Source organism: Mustela putorius, unplaced genomic scaffold (assembly GCF_011764305.1).
Source record: "Mustela putorius furo isolate JIRA1106 unplaced genomic scaffold, ASM1176430v1.1 tig00000585_pilon_pilon_pilon, whole genome shotgun sequence".
Lineage (NCBI taxonomy): Eukaryota > Metazoa > Chordata > Mammalia > Carnivora > Mustelidae > Mustela > Mustela putorius.
Window position 1 is genome coordinate 7,547,817 of NW_025421424.1, and position 22,997 is coordinate 7,570,813.

Sequence of the window (22,997 nt, forward strand, 5' to 3'; positions counted from 1 at the left end):
TAAACCTTGTATTAAATTATGTGCAAAGCAAATCTCTCCCTTTGCAGCCAGTCACAGAGGCCGCCTGCTGCAGAAATGCAAACAAATCAGATTCAAACCACAGCCAGACACTTGCCTGAGCCAGAGCTTTTGAAAAATGGATGCAGAGTTGCTTAGGCAGAAATTCACACATTATATTTCTTCTTCCTCTAAGGTCTCCAGGAGACTTCATCTGAGGTCAAGTCAGGGGCGGGGTCGGATCCCAGTTCCACCCCTCACCCAAAGGCCAGAAGAACCCGTCTCATTGTTAAAATGCACCGTGAGGAGGTTTGCCCCGGGGCCAGCCATCCCAAGTTCTTTGAACCTCTTCACTCTTGACTTTCCCTCTTTTTTATCTTGCTGGAAAATGGAACAAAGTTTGAATGTTGGAAAATACCGTAAGGAACATCTAGTTCCACCCCCCTAACACTTGCATACTCTGTAAAGCCCCACCCAAAATTCATCCAGCCTTTGCTTGCATACCTCCAGGAACAAAGACCTCACTACCGCCAAACATAGCACAGAACATTCTGACACAGGACTGACTATTCTTCCTTTTGTTAAGTCAAACTCTCTTTTTGTGCAACTAACATGTACTGAGAGCCTCTTTCTACACTTTGGAGCCGGATAAAACAAGCATTATCCCTTTTCCTTTAGGTGACCTTTCAGACGTTTAAAGGCCGTGCTCTTATTTCCCACAGGTCTTCTCAGTAGGTGTCAGCCACTCCATTGCCCAGGGAACTTGGCCTGTGACAACCTGTTGGAGGCTCAGTTTTCTTACATGTAAAATGGAGATAATATCTAGTTTGGGGCACCTGGGTGGCTCAGTTGGTTAAACATCTGCCTTCAGCTCAGGTTGTGATCCCAGGGTCCTGGAATGGAGTCCCACATCAGGCTCCCTCCTCTGCAGGGAGCCTCCTTCTCCCTCTGCCCCTGCCTCTCTCTCTCTTTCTTTCTCACTGTCTCTCATGACTAAACAAATAAAATCTTAAGAAAAAAGATCTAGTTTTCAGGATTGCTGTTGGGATTAAAAAGAATGCATGCTGGGGCACCTGGGTGGCTCAGTGGGTTAAAACCTCTGCCTTCGGCTCAGGTCATGATCTCAGGGTTATGACACTGAGCCCCTCTTCAGGTTCCACACTTAGGGTGGAGTCTGCTTGGGATTCTCTCTGCCTCTCTGTTCCTCCCGCTCCCTCGCGCGCACTCTCTCTGAAATAAACAAATAAATTTTAACAAATAATCAGAATCAAAATCAAAAGAATGCATGCTAATGTCTCAAAGGAGCCTCGCCCATGGCAGACCTCCAGTAAGTAGGAGCAACTGTAATTATCCTCTGCCCTGGGACAGAAGGCAACACAACTTCTCCAGCCTAACCACAGCAGAGCGACACCAGACTGACTGTTCCCCCTCCTTCACACTAATGCTGGGCTTCTACCTACGTGGCCTAAGAAGACTCATCTTTTGCAGCAGACGCACTTCGTTGTACCTACTTACATAAACCTGAGATCAACCCAAATCCTTCTAGTCCTTTTGGCTTTAAACCTATTGGGCAGTTAGAGGCAATTTATATTCTCAAAGAACTAGCCTAGTGGCTATTTCCCGACCAGGCCTGAGCCGACGCATCCCCCCCCACACACACCCTTGCTCACACTAGTCCCTTCTTCCAGAACCTGTTCTAGGCCCTGTCTTCCCTCCAAGACCAACCTCAGATCTCACCCCCTTACGGAGCCTCTTCAAATCTCCCTCGTTGGAGAAAAACCGCTTCCTCCTTGGAGATCTTACCAAGGACCCTGTCTTAAGGCACAGCTCTTTAACCCCTCGGGAAGCCTGGGTAGCAGAGGGAAGCATGCCTGTTTATCATCCTGCCTGCAACACCTCCCTGCTCCCCTGCTTCACCTGAACCGTCTGCTCATCACGGAGTCCTCCTTGACCCACAGCACGAAGCCTGGCTCTTGTGAAGTATCTGTTGGTGGGATCCATTGTTCTGAGCGTGGAGACTGCCGCACTCAGGCCATGGCCGGTGTGTGCACAGGGTAGGTAGACGGTGCTGCTGCTCATTATTTCTGTGTAATTATTGAATAACTATAAGGGCTGGTGGCCCAGCCCAGGGGTGAGGGCCCAACAGAAGCTGCAGCCTGAGGCAAATGTGAATTAGAGGCCGCCCCCCAGTGAATCTAGGCTGACAAGGGTTGGGGGTGGGCGATGGATGGAAGCCTGGCAACAAGGCCCCTGTTACTAGAAGATTCGCAGAGAAAACAGTGTGTGAAACAAAGATGGTCGCTGGGTTCCGGCCCTCTGGCTACTGGCCTTTGGCACATTTTCCATTCAGAAGAGGAGCTGCTGCTTCTGGAGCGTGGACACCTGTGAAAAAGCCTCGTTGCGGGGAGGAGGGGGCACACTGGCCTCTCAAGCTCATGGAGAATATCCCTGGGAGGAGGGGACAGCCCCGGGATGGTTAAGACCCTGCTTTCTACCTCTGCACCTTCGGCCTGTGCATCTTTCTGTTTCTGGCAGACACCCCTCACGCTGGAGCACGTGGTAAAGAGGCAGTTTCTGTCCCGGCTGTCTGGGGGCTGCTTCCCCGCAGACAGGGGCTGTTCCACAGCTCACGTGGGGAGATGGGTCCAGTCACAAATAATGACAGTGAGACATGTGACCCGTGTGCAGGCACTGGGAGAGACTCATAGTCAAAGAGGTCAACTGGGAGCCTCTTGCAATGGGCCGGCCGAGTGGTCATGACAGCCGTGCCAATGGTGTGCGGAGGAGCCTGCAGGGGTGGGGGTGGGGTGTCCCTCTGGCTCAGACAGAGAAGCTTCCAGAAGCTCCCCCCCTCCCAAGGCAAGGCTAGGGTGGAAGGTCCTCCTCTCCCATAATCCCACCATAAGGTGACATGGTTGCCTGTTGAATCATCCCGTCAAACCCCCGTCCATAGTCCGTGAAGACGTCCATGTCTGTCTTACCCAATATTGGGAATATGCATGCAGCACATAGTAAATACTTCGTCAATATTCATTATGTTCTTAATTAATCCACTGTCCAGTTGGCTCTGACACTGAAGTGTTCCCACAGATGCTACCTCTCACGTGGGCTCCCTTCGGGCCACAGCGCGTCTCAGGGCCTTCCTATCTTGGACCTGTGTCTCACCCCAATTTTCTTCCTGCTCTGGGAACTAGACTTTGGGTCCCGCTCCACTCTCTCATGTGTTCTGAACTGTGCTGTCGGAACACCATCTTTGGCTTTGTCTTCCCTGCCTACTGATGACCACTCGCAGCCGTGCGATCCCACACAGGGTCCAGGCAAGAGAGCGTTTCAGAGTCTGGGATATCTGTAAGTTCCCTTTGTTGCTAATAATCGACTCCCCTAATTACGACTTCTCGTCTGTATAACACCCTTTTGCTCCTTCTTGCTGGCTCTTGACTGCCTGAAACCCAGCACAGCCGTGAGACATCTATGCTAATTTAGAAATGGTTCTTGTGAGCAGCTGGCATTTGTATACACTTGCGTGCTTTATGATTTACAAAGCCCTTTCACATACGTTATCTCATTTAGTCATCACCCTGTCCCCGGGAGGGAGGTGTTGATACCGCCAATGCAGTGGACCCCGACGTCTGCTCTGAGCGCTTCCACCGCGCTGCCCTCGGCGAGGATGAGCCAGCTGGGGCTTTCCAGACGTGAATCAGTACAAGTGTCGAGCTGCCTGATTTGCCCTCATTAAAAAAACCCACAGAACATAAATCCCAATTTACGGCTGATAACCTATCTGCAATTTACAGGCTTTCAATTGAATACTGAAGTTTGATAGAAATGAGATTACTCCTATCTCAATTTAAAATCCAGTGATATGACTAACATTTCCCCTATGTCTCTCCTCACCTCCTGAATTATTATTAAGCAAGAGCTCCTAGTTTATCCCTTTACTAGTTTGCGACAGCAAGAAATAATTCACCCCGGTCAGGACTAAGGAGGGCAGGACTAAGGACAGAAGGAGGAAGAGAAGGGAGTTTATTAGGGCATAGGCAGAAATGAGAGGAGAAATCCACATCTCTGTGTGTTTCCCTCCCCTGGGCGGGGAGAGAAAAGGAGTTGAGAATCCAGGTCACTGGGTAGAGACTGCAGGGGGCAGAAACAAGCGCACTGCCCAGCCAGTACCAGCCACTGACGGTAAACTAATCACTCCAGGTGTAGAAAGGGCACAGTGAGAAAGGGCACAAAGATATTTGTATGTCTTGAGGGGATGAGACCAGATGACTTCACGCCACGTCCAGCCTAGAAGAGGCTGTGTTTCTGATCTCTGGAATATTCTGCCACACTCCTTGGGACTCCCATCATGGTACCTGGTGCGGGTGCCCCTTTAAATCTTTCAAAGCCCTCCACTCTAGTTCCATCCCAGCCTAGAGGGGACAGCAATTAGAAGGTGATGCAGATTCCTCCGAGTGGATCCAGTGGCTACAGGAAGAACTGACAGGTGACAGTGAGAGAGGTTAAGAGAAGAAACATACGTGGAAAAGCACAGTAGCCACATTCTATTCAGCATAGTGGTTCCAAAGGCATCAAGGCAGGGCAGCCCAGTATAGGAATTAATGTTGATGACAACTCCAAGACATCAAGAGAGGTCAACCATTAGATAGGTCACTGAGAGCTAACTGGTCACTTGACTCATTTGCAAAATATTTATTGGCCGTCCAGAATGCACCTGACTCTGGACCCAGGGATAGCAAGATGGATAAAGTATGGTCCTCACCTTCAAAAGGTTCTGGACTTCAGTTTCTTGAGCTGTAACATGAGGGAGCCAAACTCTGCGGTTCCTAAGTTTCCTTCCTGGGGGCGCTAAAAGCTTTATGCCTTATGGCTTGATCCTCAATGGTTTCGTGAGGTGGTAACCCGGGCCCTAGAATCCTTTTTTTTTTTTTTTATTCAATTATCTTTATTAACCTATTAACGTTAATACTTAGTTATCCAGAACCTGTTTTGCAAATGAACAAACTGAGGCTCAGAGGGGTTCATGTCTGGCTCAAGGTCACACAAGCAGGGCCAAGACGCTCAGCCACCTGGACCAGTCACACCGACAAGATGGATCTTCCTCTCTCCCTTGCACTCTCTCTGCACTATCTTCCTTCCTCCAAAAGGGCAAGCAGAATAGACAGGGAACAGCCCACACACCTGACAATGGCACGGATTTCCCGGTCTGGAATACAACATTCAGCAGCTAACAAAACAAAAATCGTGTGTAACTGAACAATCATAAATATCCGTACGACCACGTGCACCCGCAATGGCATGAAAGGATCTGTCAAAGTCAACAACAGGGTAAGTCATAAAAGTCAGTAGTGATGTCTACCAGGCACCCATGCTGAACAGCTAAAGTTCCTTTGAGACAAAATATGGTAGAAGGAAAAAGGCAGCTTGGGAGTTCTACATTAAAAAAAGAGGGGGGGGGAAGATGAGCAAAACCCCAAAAACCAGACACACGCATTACTGCTGGTAGCTTTTGTTTAGGCACAGAGTAAAGGGGGCAGGTGCAGGATCCCTGTCAACCAGAGATGGCCACCAGCATACTCCTCGCAAGAAGGCAGTGAAAAATCAGCCCTGGGAATGAGCATTCCTGGCTCTGCTGGCTGCATTCCTCGCCAGCTCTGGGGTAGGTAACATTCCCTGAAGCTCAGAGAATTGGTGTGCTCAGGCTGAGGCTAGGGAGTTGCCGGGCCAGGATCTGAACTCAGCCTGAGTGGAGAGTTCCAGCTCTTTCCACTCCTCAAGCAACCTCCAAGACATGGTTCTGCTTCAGTACTTATTAGCCATGTGGTCTTAGACCCCTCAGGCTCCCGAGACCTGCTTCTCTTGTGGAATTGTTACAAAGATCAGAGATTAAATGCACGAGCTCTTTGCTCTCTGAAAAGACTTCTACAATCATGGTGACATTACTAACAATGACAAGAATGACACTTATTGAACATGTACTATGTGTCAGGCACTGGGCTCACTGCTTTATAGAAATTGCTCCATTCTGTCCTCACAGTAATCTGTGAAATGGGTACAACTACCCACAATCTATGAAAAAAACGGAGGCCTGCAGAGGTGAAGTACGGGGCAAGCCGTGGGGGGCAGGGCTAGGGTAGGAGCAGCTTTCCTTGCCCCAGAACCCTTGCCAGGACCCAGCTGCTGAACCAGAAGCTTCCACTACCTTCTGTAGTTTTATTGCCTTCCTCCCCTGTGGTCACAACTTGCCTAGTGTGAGACTTTGCCTTTTGATGCTGGAGCTAGAAATTGTCATGTGGGAAGGCCAGCATGTTCTGCCATTGAAGGAGACTGCTTTCCGTGTTTCTCTGTAGCCGGTCTTTGTCCAGCTGAAATGAAGAATGCCGCTGAGAACATTTACGATGTCCCAAGCTAGGAGACAGGTACACCCCAGGTTCCGAGGGTGTGCAGTCTAACGGGGGCAACCTGAAAACAAGTATTTACAGGGCCCCATCTATGAGCCAGGCTCTTGATGAGGCCTTAGTGACACAAAGATGAGCAAGATAGAGGGTGTGTTGGGGCGCCTGGGTGGCTCAGTGGGTTAAGGCTTCTGCCTTCGGCTCAGGTCATGATCTCAGGGTCCTGGGATCGAGCCCCACATTGGGCTCTCTGCTCAGTGGGGAGACGGCTTCCTCCTCTCTCTCTGCCTGCCTCTCTGCCTACTTGTGATCTCTATTAAATAAATAAATAAAATCTTAAAAAAAAAAAAAAAAGATACAGGGTATGGTGATACAGGCCAGAGCTGGGATGTTCCCCGGGGTAAATTGGGGCCCAGAGAAAAGGCCCCTGACTCTGCGGGGTGGGAATGGAAACTCCAAGGAAGTGAGATTTTAGAGCCCAACCCCGAAATTGTCCGCACTGCTCGAGAGTTTCCATTATAATCGGCTCTAATCCTCTCAGCAACAGCCCTGTTGGGCAGATCCTATTAGTTTATAGATAAAAGTTGTGAGGAACTTGCTCAAGGCACCACAGCAGGAAGTGGCAGACTAGAGTCTCTGACTCCAAGCCTGCCAGACTCTGCAGTCTGTGCACTTTCTAATATGGACGGCAGCCGCAGAGGTTCAACAGTAGGTTGAAGAAAGACACAGCTCACCACGAATGAACACAGCAGGAAAGCGGAACCGCGCCACCATCCAGAAGGTGATGGGGATGGGGCATGACAGGTTACACAAGTTCTTTCATTATCCTGGTGTGTCCTCTGGGTCAAGGGGGGGGTTGGTGTCCTAGAGGGGCAGGGCCCCTTGCCCAGCAGTCCATGGGACAGGGTGAATGTTTTCGGTGGGGAGGTTGGTCGAGGATGAGGGGTTGTCCGTCTTCATGTTGTAAGAAATAGAAACTTGAGAAATACCTTGAGAAGAAACATACTAACGAGAAAAAAAGCAAAAGGTAAAGAAAGAAAAGAAAAGCAAACAAGAAAGGGAGTACAGGGGAGATGGGTAGGGAGAGGACAGGCCCTCAGCGGCCTCTTCTCAAGGGGCCTTGGCCTTGCCCCCCCGCCACCTCTTCCTTTCCCCTCTGCATCTGGCTCTTGCCGCCTCTCCGTAGCAGGCCAAAAGATGCTTCCAAACACTTTCTCAGATCTAACATCTCTGATCTGCAATTCTAAATCCCCAGGAGAGAGAATGTGATTTGTTCCCCCTTGGGCCACCCAGGGTGTGTGGGCGTCCAGCCTCAGAGAAGGTGGGGTTTGGACGGCGGGGCAGACCCCTGGGGGTCATTCTGGAGGGCTCTGGAGAGGTATCCAACTCTAGACATCGTTAGATCCCATGTTCTGGAAAGACAGTGCTGAGAGGTCTGCCCTTTAAAGTAATACATTGGCTTCCACATTTATAATTCTTCTGCGGTGTTATTAAATCCATAAATAAAGATTTAATCTTTTAAGCTCTGCATTGTGAGAGCAGAAGTTAAAGAGCAGGCAGAGGAGAGCTTGTCGGCTTCGGGGTTGGCTGGTGGCGGGGGTAGAAAAGGAGGAGACAGTGAGGAGACAGTGATAGATGCAGAGGGTGCAGGACCCCCCCCCACACACACACACACCACATACGCAGCAGAGCTCTTGGACCACACTGCCCTGCCCAGGCAGCCACAGAGAGGCTGGACAGCAGGTCCAGAGGCTGGGACAGACATCTCAACAAATCTCAAAAGGAGCACGTTTTGACCTGAACAGTTAGTGGAGGATCCCAGGAGCCTCAGGGAGGGATGGGGCTCCTGCACTAGGAGATGGACTGAGCCTGGGGGAGGAGGAAATGGAGGAGGGAAAGGGCTTTGCTTCCTGCGTCGTCCGGAGTCCTGTCCCAGAGGAAGCACTGACAGCTGAATCAACAACTTCATCCGTCCATCTCTGCCCTTCCCTCCTTACCACCCAGAGCTCGGACAACATGGGCTCAGGCTCCTTGATAAAAACGGCAAGACGAATACTTAGGGCTCTCTGGCGGCCAGACCCAGACACAAAGACCAGCACCGGGGAGGGGAAGATAATGAGAACAAAAAGGAGAGCCTGGGAGTTAGGGCAGGAGGCTCAGCGCTGCAGTGGGGGGAAGGGAGCTCTCTCCATCAGGCCTTGTGATGGGAAGGCACCATCTGGACCGCTGATGTGGCCAAGGGCTGTGGCCCAGCAGCTCAGCCTTGTCGGGCCAGGGGTTGGGGGCAGATGTGGGGCTTCTCTTTGGGAATTTAGTCCTCTCTCCCCCATGCAGGGCTCTGCCTCCCACTGCCTTTTGTTCAACCCAAAGCAGTGGTCACAGCCTGTCTCTGCCAAGTGATGGGTTACAGAGGGTCTGAGAAGGGGCAGTAAGGCTGGTTTGGGATGATAGGATTCAGCTACCGAAGCACTCCCTTGAGCAGCAGAGAATTCAGTTTGATGAATTTGGACAGTTCACTGGATCTGCCCACACAGTTCCACTCACCTTCCAAAATGCTTCCAGAATAGCACTAGGTATGGTATGGGAGCCAAAAAGAAAAAAAAGCAAAAAGGAATAAATGACAAGGCTCCAGAGATTTCTGTCCTTTCAGAAAAGTCTCAGTGAACTTTTCCAAAGAAAATTGAAGAAAAAAAAAAAGGATAATACATTATATGTTTATTAAAAAAATTAAAATAAAACCCTGCAAAAAAAAAAGGGGGGGGTGTTTTTGCCTTTCTCATTGACGATGGAGGCAAAGAAAGACGCTACGAAGACGGGCCCCCACATGGGAGGCAGAAGGTCCTGGTTTTTACATCCTGCTCCTCATACTGATGTCATGTCCACACAGTCTCAGAGCTGTTCCCTGCTGAGGGTCGTCCAAAACCTATTCCTGATGTTTGCAGCCCTATCAAGATAACTCACAGACCCGGCCCCAGCCTCTCGACTGTGAGGCTGTGACTCTCATACTGTGAGGGTGTCACGCTTATGCGGAGGGAGGAGACCATGCTCCCCACGTGCACACACATACAGTGACCCCCGCTGGGCTGGGACCCCTCTCTCTACAGGCCTCCAGGGAGAGCTCCCTCCTCCACACCCCTCCCCTGCACCGCCTGCCGGAGCCAGATGTTCCGTGGGCAGCCCCCTCTGTGGGTGACAGGCGGTGATTACTGTTGCCAGCCCCACATTAGGAGAGAATTGAATGGGAGAGAGCCCCCACCCGCCCCGGGCTCCTTACAATAGCGCCTTTGTGAGGTGCTTCGCTGTCTCTCCTTTCCCTTCTTCACCAACCTACGTCAGGGGCAGCTCTGCCTGGGGAGAGAAGAAAAGAAGACAAAAGGAGGATCACAGGGCCTGGCTGATCCACCCTATCCTGGAGGGGGGGTGTCCTTTAGGGAAAAGACATGTTCCTTTCTCCTCCCTCCCCACACAGAGGTCAGTGACTACCAGGACCCTCGGGCTGTCTGAGGTCTACTCCAGAAAGGCAGGGCATGTTGTCCATCACACTGCCTTGCTCCGGGGTGCAGAAAGGGGGCATGAACCTGGGCTGGCCACCCGCACCCCCACCCCTACCCCTACCACTCCCCCACCCCCAGGGAGGGACCAGACTCCCAAAGCCATGGTTTTCCTCTCGGGATCCCTCCCCTTCCCTCATGGCCTCCTATAATCCTGAGGGCAGGAAAGGGTTAAGTTTCCAGGCCTCCTGGCCAGGCTTCCGCCAGGTTCCAGGACTGTGGTGGGGGTGACCAGAGGGATGTGTTGGGAAACTGGTAAAGCTACCATCTGGGGCATGGTCGCTGGCCCTCCTCCTGGCCCAAACCGCAGACGCCGTGGCAGCAGGAAAATCAGCGCGGTTCAGAGCAAGCTCCATTGTGTAACCGGCCCTGGGGGACTGCCCCAAGCTGGAGAGGGAGTGGGGCTGGGGCTGGGGGAGAATTCACCTCAGAAGTGAGACCGGAGGTTCTTTCCCAAAACACATTTGGGGCTCTGGTCTTCATTAGAGTCCAGGGGGACTCAAGTCCACTTTATGATTTAAACCCTCTGAGATCTGCAATGGGAAGCTCTGCCCCTGGGCCCCAGTCTGGCAGCCAAGGGCAGCGCTGGGAGGGCCCCTGTGGAGGAGAGGTGGGTGTGGAGGGAGGCCTTCCCTCGGTCAGCCTCCTCAAGTGGCGGGATTCTGTGCTTCCCCAGGCGCCTCAGGCGCCTCACGGTAAAATCTGTAACTCGAGAAGTCCCCTCTCCCTCGGCAAGAGAGCCCAGCCAAATCCCTCATGTGGCTTACGGAGTGGCAGTGGGGTGGAGAAGGAAAATGCGGGGTCACAGAGAGAAATCTGAGCTGAGGGCCACCCCCAAACACACACAGGCGAGGAGCAGTGGATTTTCCTTTTAATGCAAAACCTTGCAATACAAAATGATGTGGAGAAAGCCCCCATTCTCCGGGGCACTAAAAGGAAAGGGCAGAGAGCCAAAGTCTCCTCCTCCTAGAACTCTCTCTCTCCCTCCACCGGACTTACACTGAGGCGAGAAATATTCTGTTGCCCGTTTGCTGGGGCTGCCCCCAAAGGAGGGTCAGAGCTCTGGGTCTGCGTGGCCTTTGGCCTGAAATTCATTGCCAGGGGGCAGGAGGGGAGCAACACTTAGGGTTTTCTCTCTTTCAGCTCTGAAAAGATCTCTGGAGATCTAAGGTCCCACAGGAAACGGAGGGGCTATGAGAATCTGGCTTCCATTGGCTGCGTTTAGGGGCCCCAAACTGCAAGTTGCCCACATCTGGACGAGGAGCAGGAAATGTCGCAGGGACAGAAATGTGTAGAGGTGAGGGAGATTCAACCACCAGAGCTGGGTGCTCAGACTTCTTCCTCTTTCCTTCTCATCTCCAGCTTATAGACAATCTGGTAGCCATCATCCCAGGCGTAGAGCTGGCGCTCCCGGGGGTTGTAACGGAGGCTGGCATGGGCCCCATATCGGCGGGGGAAATACGGGAGTGCCGCCCTTTCGGGAGTCAGGGTGCCGCTGGCATCAAAGGAGCACTGGATGCGGGCGCGGCTGGCAGGGCGGGTGTTATAGACAACGTACAGTGTCCCACAGATGACAAAGGCAGCCTCAGCATTCTCTCTGGGACATGGGGTGTCCCACTGCTGCTCGGTGTCCAGGGTCTGAGGGTCTAACTTGGCCAGGCACAAGTGCCTGTCATCTTCCCGAGTGGCATAGACAGCCCAAAGGCCCTCCTCGTCAGCAGCCAGGTCAATGTACGTGTCTGCCGTCAGCCCGTACGGGGGGATCAAACCCTCTGCCGGGAACACCGAGCTGTCTACCACGGTCCGGTTTGCCAAATGGAATTTGATGAGCTGCAAAGTGTTCTCCAGCTCACCTCCCCCTCCAGGTCCTCCAGGCGGCCTCCGGGCATAATAAAGAAAGCCACCATACACCAGCTGCCCCGTGCCTACCCAGGGGAAGGGCACCCGGACCCGGGAAGCTTTCCGGGCAGCCATGGCGAGGGTGAAGTCCCGCAGCCTTGGGAAGACAAAGGCTGTGTCATTCTGTGTCCCATCTAATACATAGATCTTCTCTGTCGGCCCCATTGGATCCTTGGTCCATAGACCAGCCGGGCCACCGAACCGCTTCAGGATCTTCATTGATCTCACCTGAGAGATGGTGTAGCCACAGTCTGTCGGGGACGGAGAAGAAGAGCACAGGACAAGACAATACACACAGGAGTTAGATGCCCGCTACCGGAACCCCCCAGGGTGGGCCGCGTTGAGGACGGCTGCCGGTGGACGCCTCCACTCATACAGAGGATAGGGAAAAGGGTGCCCCAGAGGACTAGGTCCCCAGAAATGTGCCCAATGGACCTGTCATTATAGAGTCTCCTAAAGCAGATTCCAGAAGATCACACCAAAGTGGCCTCTGGGACAAGGAGAAAAACAGGGAAGAGCCAAGGCAGAATACATGCCCTGAGAGTGGCAGGCCTCTGCTTACCTGTCAGCATATCGTACTTCTCGTTTCTTCTGCCCTTGCCTTTGATCCCAGGGCCTCCGGTCACCTTCTCATCAACTTCCACACAGGGGAGAGCTGGGTTCTGGGTCTCCAGATAGTCAACCTCCCGCTCCAGACGGTCCACTCTCCCCGAAATGCTGTCAGCCTCAGTCCTGAGGGCCTCACGCTCCTTCTCGGCCACCTCCAGCAGCGGCAACATCTTGTTCTTGAAGTCTCTCAGCTCAGCGGCATGCCGGCTACTTTGGTCCTGGCACTGGGCCAGCCGTTCCTGCAGGGATAGGGGCCAGGAGAGGGGCTGAAGGGTTACCACTCCCAGGCAGGGAGAGGCCCAACCAGGGAGTGAGGAACAGGAAAAAGCACAAACTCGGCCAGAGATTAACTCCCCTCCAACCCCCACTGAAGGGAAACCAGATGTTCAGAGATGCCAAATGTGCAAAAAACCCAGCTGGGATCACCTAGGCCTCGACCCCCCACTTCATGTCCTCCAAGCCGCTGTGGGTGGCCTAAGTCCAGGAGGGTAGTAAGGGGTCTCGGCTCCCCTGTACTGGTCTCCTCTTGGGAATGAACAGATTTCAACTTGGGAATGCCACAGACTTCAAACTGTTAAAAAGACACAAAGCTGCAGATTCTCTGGGAACTTCCAACTCTCACAGAATCATCAGCTGCCCCTGAGATGCTGTCCTGCCATGCTAGCTCTCATGTCCGTGTCCTCAGTCCCCTTTATCCCACGCAATCTCAGGGTAAAACACAAAGGCCTGTTTGCTTTGGAATCGCTCTGTCGTTGCGGGGGAAGGAGGAGGGCTTGCACTTATAAGGATACTCTTAATAAGAGTTTTCTGTATGTCCTCACAGAGCCCTGTCTTGCCATGTCCCCAGATCCCTGACACCCTGGGTGAATCAGCAAGAGATGGGAAGTCCTTCCCGCCTGGCCCAGGAGAGAAAGGAGTCACTCACCTCCAAGGCAGCTAGTCGGCGTTCCATGTACTCCACAAGGTGGTGCTGCTGTCCTTGAAGGGGTTGAAGCCATGATAAAAGGAACAAGGTGACAAGAGGCGTGCAGGGCCCCATGGCAGCAGAACGGGGCCGGAGTAGGAGTGTGAGGTCCCGTGCCTTTTCCACTCAAGCCCGCGGCTTAGCTTTGGAGGCGGGGTGGGGGCGGTGCCTTCTCTCTTTCTGGATCTCGGGTCTCTCTCACTACTCTGGAATGCTTTCACAGTCTCCTTAGAGCCCCCACCCGCTCCTTTCTGCCTGGACTGATCAAACACAGATGGCCCTATGGCAGAGCAGCCAGAAGCCTTAACCGCCTCCCGTCTAGGATGCAGGCTCCCCAGGAGAGGGGAAGAAGATGAAACCCCAGGGCAGAGGCCTTCCGGGCAGTCACCCAGAAGAAGGAGCTAGCAGCAGGAGGGAGGGGCCCCAGAGTACACTCAGCAAACTCTATTCCTGTTTTAGGAGAATGCATGCGTCCTTCCAGTCAGTGCTGGCTTCTTAAGAAACATCCATCATTAATCTTTTCCTTTCCCAGCAATAATAGCATGAATTGTTTTCTGCCTTGTTGAGTGGAAGCTGGAAGCAGGAGAGATGAGGTTTGAGGGGAAGAGGTGGGAGAAAAGATCGGAGGTCCCAGCTACACTACCTTCTTCTATAGCTCATTGGCGCCATCTTGTGATAGGCACCTGGTGTCATCTCAGGATTCACAGGGAAACCAAGGCTTAGACCTCAAGTTCCGTGGAAAATTTTCCACAAAGTGAGCCAAGCAGATTGAGTTTACAGGGCTTTTCATCATTAAAACACAGATTTCCCCACAGACTTACCCAACTACTTAAGGGGCTATCCCAATCTCTCTCTGATTTAGCCTAAGGAAGAGAATATAACTGAGATTTAAAAACAAAAAAAAACAAACCCAGATCACTGACAAGTTAAATTAATTCTTGATTACCTGGTAGTGAGATTGATGGCAGAGCCTTTCTACTTGGCTTTCTCTTACCTGAACGCTTCTAGGTACATTCTCTTACCAAAACTGGGGAACGTTCAGTGAGTCCACCCTGGTTTCATGCTCATTTATTTAGGAAAAAAAAAATTGGAAAAATAGAATGTGTTGCAGTCTAAATCAAAATACATGTGTTCTGACCAATGGGAGAGAAGAGCTTATTGATCATTTCTCTTGGTTATGGTCCAAAAGTGTTTCTAAATGTGTCTCATCTCTATATCCCAACCATGACTGCAGAACCCCACAATGAATTAATGGCCATTGTAGGGTAGATGTGGCCTGAAACACATGTCAAAAAAACCCCAAGTGTATATAGCGTTTATTCAGAGACCTGCAGTGATTGATCTAGATAAATCTCTAGTTCTTTATCAGGAGAAATTTTCTTCACTTTAGGATCAAGAGAAATCTAATCAGAGGGGCTCCTTCTCCAAAAGGACTTCTAACAATGCAGCTTGAAAGGTGGAAAAAATAGCGTCTTCTGTGGTGGTTCTGATTTTCATTACGATATTTCAGATGGTTGGTGGAATGTGCTAGGAAACAAAGTTTAGTTATCCTGGGTCTGAAGTTCTGTCTCTTTCAGAGGGACAGGACCAGATGATCTTCAGTTAGGGCCCAGACACTCCATTCTTGGGCAGTGTTTTCTATCAACTCCGATTCATTTCCATTGTGGATATTTGTATGAAAGATGGATTTGCCCCTAAGCCACCACTGATGTTCAGCTGCGATGTACTTACCCACTCCAAAGATGCCATTTTTTGGTCCCCTTTGCACCTCCCCTCTAAAAGAAGTCAAGAACAGCCAAATGAATCAGAAAATTTACCCATTTTATTGATGCATTGCAATTGCTCTACATTTTACCATATTATGTAGAAAATACTGAAAATACAAGCTACTTTGTAAAACCAAAGACAAACATTGAATCCAAAGATAAACTATGTTTTACACAATGGACCCTTTTCCCGTAGTTAGTATTAAATTTTAAATATCTATTTCTTTTGTTAAAATGATTATTTTACATACTCCCTAAGTACATCTGCATTACAAACATAGCTCAATAATTCTCAGAAACTGTTTCTAGAGGCTTGTTGTAAAAGGAAGCGCACAACCAGAAAAGGGAGAAAGCAAAAAAAGTTTAAATCGCACACAATAACTAGCATATCAAATACATTTAATAAAGTTGAAATTCCATTGCAATATCAAGGATTCAAAGCAGAAATACTAACATTACATATAATGTACATATAATGTACTGCTACATGTAGTGAGATTATTTTTCAAGCTGAATCAAAACCACACATTATATAAAGTTTAGCGACAAACAACCATGTGGACATGCTGCACAAACCATCAGTTAAAAAAAAAAAAAAAAAAAAAAAAACCCAAAATAGGAAGCAGGCTTGGGCCATTCCTGTCACTGAGAGGCATTTCATCTCCTATCCTAAAACAAACCAACCTAACCAGTGGGTTTTTGCAGAATAATGCTGAATAAAACACGCATTACTGTGCTTGCCTGGCTCAGGGCAGTCAAGCTGAGCCCCTCTAGTGGAGGAGGATGGATGGCTAGAACTGTGTGAAATGGAGTTCTGATTTCTGGGGCTGGTATCTGAGCTGAGCACTGACGCCAGTGTCCCCTCCCGGGAGCTATTAAAACTCTGGAGTGATCAAGTGTCCTGATGAGCCCAGAGTGGCTGTACTTAAGCCTTCCCCACTTTCTCTCTCACCCTGAAGGGGAGAAGCTGGAAGCACAAGTTCTGAAAGGATGTAAAGTCTGAAGCTGGCCTGAGGTTAGGCCACTATGACCAGGTGCCAGCTGCTCACTGAATTCACAGGGCTTCCCCCATCCTGTCAGGGCTGGCAATGTGAAGCCCCACGGACAGATTCTAAAGCCACATTGAGCACTATATTCATTCAGCAGACACAGATGGATTTTTATCTTGGTAAATTTGAAATGCCAATTTGCAGGTTAAGGCTGAAAGTTTCTAAAATTCTTAAAGCCACGACTGCTAGTACAGATGTTTCAGATAACAATACACACTCTGGGTATTGTCTTTTCCCCATGGAGTTAGTTAATACTTGCACCTTAAGTGGTATCTACTTACTGGACGGGGGGCAGGAGTGGAATGTTTTGTAACCCCCCCCCCCCGGCCCCATATCTTATTTGTCACAAAAACAACAAATCTTTTATCCCTTGTAGAGGAAAGATAAGGAATAAAAAATGTTTCTACTAGAAACTAGGTCTGCCTTTGAACAAGAACGTTTGGCAAAAAAGAAAACACAAAGATCACACACATTGACCAGAAAAATGTGTAACATTAGTGATGGAAACTATACGAGCTGCTTCGGTATCTTCACCAATACAGCGGTGCAAACACAACTCAGGAGAATGACCACAAGAAGAAATAAGAAAGAAAGAGAGAGAGAGAGAGAAAGGAAGGAAGGAGAGAAGAAAGGAAAAGAAAAGGAAAAAAAAAAAGAAAAACGAAGTAAGAAAAGAAAAGAGAAAAAGCAGAAAACACCAACATGTTCCTGGTAGGCTGTACTGACTATCTGCCCCATCGTGGAAGCCCTTACTCTTTACAATGAAGAAACTCCAAATACCTTGACAGCTCCTCGGTGTTCAACCCGGTACAGAGCTTGCTGACCAGGCTCCATGAAATCTCCCATCTCCATCCTGCACCTCCTTGACGCCATCTCTACAAAGAACCAGTCCTAGACTTAGCCCTCAAGTACATAATTTTCAAATCAGATGGAACACTTCTCTATCTTAGAGTTAACCTTCTTCCCCCAAATCTTTTATGGGCAGGAACATCCCCATCCCCAGTACCCTCCACTTGACCCAGATCCATGCAGGAGCTGAGAGTACAAGGACAATTTCACAGCCCCAAGAATATTCAAGTTGTTAAAAAGAAACGTCAAAAGCCCGATGACTCAACAGGCTTTGGTTCCTTTTTAATATTCTTCACCGGCTCAGAAACCTTCCTGTGAGTTCCCTGTCACCAGCGGCATCACAAAACTCCTCCTCATAGTATGGGGACATGGTAAGCAATACAACAGGCTCTTTGGTATAAACAGATCTGTTATGTTTTTTTTCCAACAAGCAAATATTTTACTAGGAATGGCAACTATTTGCAGGAAGGACTGCCACATGGGAAAAGGAAAAGAAAAATCTCATTCTAAAAGTGATTGCACATACTTTAAAGAAAAAGAAAACCACCATATATTTCATATTGGCTTGACTCCTCTCACCTGCTTCCCAAATTCTCACAGAAGCAAGGTAGCAATGCACCGTGAGAGAGCCACGTGGGGAAAATGCTTCTGTGAGAACTCAGCTGAGATTCCAGACTGGAAAGGGGTAGACATGGTTCTAAAGGAGAAAAGCTGCTGTTTTTATTTTTCAACGTCGGCAGGGAAACTGACAACAATGCATTTACACGACACAGCTACTAATCCTGTTCTGATAAATCCCAGTGAACAGCTTAGGGTCCACAAGGGCTTGCTGGTCCATCCTAAGGCAAGCTCACTGTAAACTCTATGAACCACTACATTATCATATAAGGCACTACAATAAGGGAAGGAGGAGAAAGGGAAGAAGAGACACACACTGAACAACTCCTCACCAGACACACCTGTGCAAAACAATTCCAAGGGTCTCCTCTCCTTGCAGGCAATGCCCCTGCTCATTCAACACTACAGTAATATGCTCTAATATAATTGCAATTAGTTCACATACATTCCAACAAATATCAGTTCATTTTGGTTTAAATACAATGGAGACATCCATTCCATCTCCGGGGTAACACTGGAGGATCAGATACACACTAAATACACAATTCAAGTGTAATCACTACACATTTGATTACAAATAACATTTTGGGTTAGCAGGAAAAATTGCTTGTTATATTTTTCTAATCAATATGTACATATTTAATTATGCAAAATATTAAAACACCACCATTACAAAACTTCTAAAATATTTTTAAATTCAGTAATAAATTTTTAAAATATTTTTTGCAATTCCTACATGCACTTATTGTATAAGTCTTAATAAGAGAGCATTCAATTTGCTGCTGGCATACAAAGGAAGCTACTTTAAAGTATAAAAGCTATACACAACGTTCTTATCTGGTTTCAGATTCTTTAGCTTTCTCCCCAAATAAATCATAGAACAGAAGGGAGAGATGAGGCAAAGAGAGAGAGGTGTATTATTGAAAATTCATATTAATCTTTAGGCAAAGCTCACCAATGCCAACAACCTTTAGGCAAAGCTCATCGATACCAGTATCGCATAATACAAAGAGATTTTGCATATAATAAGACAACCACCACCATACAATAATAACGACCTTAATGGCTTTTCCAATAATAAAATTTAAGCTGAATCAGAGAGAGAAATACTTTTAAAAAATAACTTAAGAAGACTGCATGGTACTTCATTTAAAAAGAGTAATAATACCTAGTGCTTTCACGGTAGGTATGGATTCTCTCACACTAAGTTACCAGCAAATGGTGAGCTGCCTTTTTAACACTACTTTACAATAAACACAGGAGCAACTGAGAGAATCCCAAGAGTAAGTATATAACCAGTTTTGCAAAAATAACAATTGCCCAGTAAGTATAACATGACATGAAAACAAACTAAACACTGTAGTCTAATGTCCCATAAGGAAAGGTAAAATTTTGAGAGGAGAAATGCCTGATAGTCAAATACAGACTTGTGTAAGCTGCTCTTAAAAGAGGCAATTAAGTCTTGGTTTTTAAATAAGCAAAAAGTGATGATTTTTCTTTTCCCACTTGTTACCAGATTTCAAGTCTTTCTATCAGCATTTTTCCTCTGACCAGCAATTATAATAAAATAAAGTTAAATAAAGAGGGGCTTCACTTGGTCTTAAAAACATTTATAGAAATCAAGTCAGAGAGAAAATATTTTTCAAAGGGTAACTTCAGAACGATCTCTCTTCCTTGGTAACTGCAGAAGATGGGCATCTGAACTCTTCCAAATACCAAAAATGCTGTCACAAAAATAAAGAATTAAAAAATAGGGCAGACTTTGGGAGACTACAACAATGCAGTCAACACTAAGACAGGTTCCCCAGAGAAAAACCTTCTGCTTCAGTGGGCCCCTGCAGAACAAGTTGCTGGCTAAGGAGTTTCAAGAGGGGCCTAAGGGAGGAGTTCATCATAGCCTGTTATTAAGAACTCAGGGCCAGGAACAGGCAGCCATGACCCCTCCTCCCTCTGCTCACCACCTACAAATAGGAATACTGGCTGATCTTGGTCGGACTCAGTGGGTATCCAGTGTAAATTGTTGAGCCTCGGGAAGACCCAATGTAGGACTGGGTGGCAAACTGGTGTTGGTACTGAGCAGGGGCCACACTGGCAGAAGTGAGAAGGCTGGGCCCAACGCTGACAGGGACCTGGTGCACCAGAGTGCTAGGGTGGGTGCTATAGGCTGCAGCATGCCTTGAGGAGCCCTGGGGAGAGAAGAGATGAGCAATGGAGCTGGTGGAGCCCAATGCAGCAGCAGAGGTGGGGGCAGCATACGTATACAGGTGAGGCTGGCTCGGCAGGTGAGCAGGGGCTGGGGCCAGGTGTGGGTGCCCCGTCGAGTGTAGTGGGCTGCCATGCTGGAAGGCGTAGGGGGCCTGGGAGAGCGGGGCCACAAACGCCTGCTGCCTGCGGGGGGCAGGGTTGCTGCTTCTCTCCTGCGAGGTTGGAGCTGACGATGACTGCTGGTTCTGGAAGGAGGAAGAAGGGGGTGAGGACCCTTGAGGTCATTCCGGTTCGGGGATCAAAGGCCAAGTGGAGAGTTGAGGTTCTAACCTGTACTGTTCCTGGGCTGCCACAGCACAGAATCTCCCAGACTGGCAATGCTGTCAGAAGTCAGACCCCATCCCTCCACCTCTTGGTAGAACAGATCCTAACCCAGCCCAGATATCAGCAGTTTGCTCTTAAGTACAACAGAGGCCACGGGGGAATCAAGAGTTCACGGTGGTGGGGGATGTGTGTGTCTGGGTGGCTCAGTGGGTTAAGCCTCTGCCTTCAGCTCAGGTCATGATCTCGGGGTCCTGTGACGGACCCTGCATCGGGCTCTCTGCTCAGCAGGGAGCATGCTTCCCCCCTCCCTTTGCCTGTCTCTCTGCCTACTTGTGATCTCTCTCTCTGTCAAATAAATAAAATAAAATCTTAAAAAAAAAAAAAAGAGTTCACAGGGTTACCCACTCCTGCAAGTTAGTAAATGTTGACTCAACTCACCCTATTTTGGTGCCAGGGAATTTGAATTTTTCCTAACCTTTCTTTCTTGCCATTGTTTTCTTTTGTTCTCCTCTAAGTTCTTCATATCCCTCTTGACTTGTGGAGCCTAAAACACATGCACTAACTCGAACTGACATTTGCACTTGCGTGTGCTATCTCTCTCTCTCTCTCTCTCTCTCTCACACACACACACACACACACACACATACACACACACAGTTACATCCTCATGTTTACACTTTACTACTGGTAGACATCATACAAGCACCAGAATTTTAGCTTAAGAAAGAATAAATAGTACCTCTTTTACAAACAGAATAGTGTCCCTCCCCACCCTATCAGATCACATACTGGTTGGGGGGGGGATATCTCAGACTCAAGGCAACACACAGCACTAGAACCAGTTGATGAAGTAGCCACAAAGCTTTGCACTGTCTCTTGCCTCAAGTAATCGGTGTGAGGCTCAAGGTTATTTATGATCTGGGCGATAAAGGAAGAGAACCTGGGAGCAAAGCATGTGGTGGTACAGAAGCATGCATGGACTAAAGCACCTGAGGCTCTTCTTAAATTCCAGACATTTCTCTAATCTTCCAGGACAGTTTAGGGAGGTCTGATGGAAAACCTGGAATGTGCATTCTCAACACACTTACAGAGGGAATAAAGGGTCATAGCACATGCAGACATGACGCAGGCCACAGAACACTAAATGGTCTGACACAAAAGGGGCTTCATTTGGCTTTATTCAGCAGTCCAGCCAGAAGCAGGGTTCTCCAGAGAGTGACAGTAGGGAGGGCCCCAAACAGAAGGCAGCAGCCCCTAGCGCTTACCTGGCTAAGGTTGAGTGGCTGTGCTGCGCTGGTCCCCCCGCGTGGAGCTCGATACCCTGTGGGGGTGATACAGCATCCAGATGACTGCCCACTCACTGAGGCCACTGGCTTGGTCTTACTGCTCACAAGACCTACAAAAAGGGTCAGACCATAATGAGTTATGAGTAGCCTTAGCTAAACCTCAGATGGCATCATATTAATCAGTCCACATCTGAAAGAGGTTTGCAAAAGTTAAGGTTTCATGTGTATCTTATTTCCTCAATTACGTTTATACCAGAGGAACAAAAACTGTACAACCCATTTCTTTTCTGGCTTGCAACAAAGCTCCATAAAGGATCTTCCAAAGATTCACTTTAGTAAATCTTATCCAGTCTCTTATAATGTGCAAGGCACTACTGGAAATACAAACACCAGTGGGACACAGTCACTATGCCCCCAAGGGGCCTAGAGTTTTATGTAGGAAGGGGTTAAACAAGTATAGAAATGGCAATGGGAAACTGAATAAGATGTTGGTAATACTTAGAACATTTAGGTGTCAAAGGGGCTTCAAAAGAAGGTACAATTAGATCTTGTTGGGCACTCACTAGCTTCAAATTCTAAGAAACTGCAGGCCAGGTGGATATAAGCAAGATCAATTTCAAAATTTTGTTTCCTCTGTAGTCCTACTAGGAAAACGGAATCATTTATTCAATGATTTGTGGAGTAGCCTCTATTCTTTGGACCCAACAGTGGACAGAGCTTCTAACAACACTGTTCAGTAGCCTGGTATCAGAAAGTTCTGCCTTGTCTTCAATGGGACAGCTACCCACTTCTGGGGCGGGTGGGGGGGGGGCGGCCATACTGAAGCTTAACACAATATCCTAAAATCAGAATCCTGTTCATGTCTCTGGCAGTAAAACAATTCAAAGTAAAACACTAATTTACGTTAAGTACAGTACAGACAGCTATACTGACACCAAAAATTCATGCTTCCCTCCTTTGGTGTACAGAGTTGCCACTGGAAAACGCTGCCTAGACAAGGACTCCGTTTCCTGGGCCCCCCAACCTCCAGGTGGGGCCATGGGGTTAGTATACACTGTTTCCAGGGCTTAAGAGCTAAAGCAATGTGTGTCCCTCCTCCAAACTCTTCCCTCTTCTCATCAGAGGCTGAGGATTCCTGGGCTCTGATCTTTGACTCCCTGCAGGCCTACCAACCAGGAGCACTAGCACTGGGAAGTCATGTGACTGAGAAGCAAACTTCTATTATGTCAAGCCCTGGAGATCTGCTGCTTGTTACTACAGCTAGCATCACCCGGTAACTGAACCAGCGAGCCTAAGCCCAGCATCTAACAGGAAAAAGATGGAGGAAGCTAGGCTGATAAATAAAACCACAAAGTATCACTGCTATGACACCGGGTAAGAAAAGATCTGAGTACACACTGTTTAAAAAAAAAAAAAAAAAATCAGTTCCTTTTTACTCTGGATTATCAAATTTGAATCACCTGTGACCAAAAATTTGCCTGCTGA

At 48.6% G+C, this 22,997-nt stretch overlaps 2 protein-coding genes across 8 annotated transcripts in view; both read right to left on the reverse strand.

Annotated features, from left to right (window-relative positions):
- Positions 1-10,796: 10,796 nt before the first annotated feature.
- On the reverse strand, positions 10,797-15,145 carry OLFML3 (olfactomedin like 3). Its single transcript, XM_004769854.3, has 3 exons — positions 13,377-15,145; positions 12,405-12,690; positions 10,797-12,093 (listed from the first exon to the last, which is right to left on the reverse strand). Exons 1-3 carry the CDS (start codon positions 13,488-13,490, stop codon positions 11,273-11,275), a joined length of 1,221 nt encoding a protein of 406 aa, XP_004769911.1. The 5' UTR covers positions 13,491-15,145; the 3' UTR covers positions 10,797-11,272.
- A 70-nt stretch (positions 15,146-15,215) lies between these two features.
- The window catches only part of HIPK1 (homeodomain interacting protein kinase 1), a 52,021-nt gene continuing 44,239 nt past the window's right edge, over positions 15,216-22,997 (reverse strand). For 6 of the 7 annotated variants that reach the window (XM_045081884.1, XM_004769851.3, XM_045081882.1 and 3 more), the window contains 2 exons: positions 21,492-21,622; positions 15,216-20,147 (listed from right to left, as the gene is read on the reverse strand). In XM_045081884.1, the coding sequence (XP_044937819.1) occupies positions 19,659-20,147; positions 21,492-21,622 (620 nt within the window). In that variant the 3' untranslated portion in view covers positions 15,216-19,658. Of the gene's footprint in view, positions 20,148-20,664; positions 20,771-21,491; positions 21,623-22,997 lie in introns of all 7 variants that reach the window. The other variant, XM_045081883.1, reaches the window with a different exon arrangement.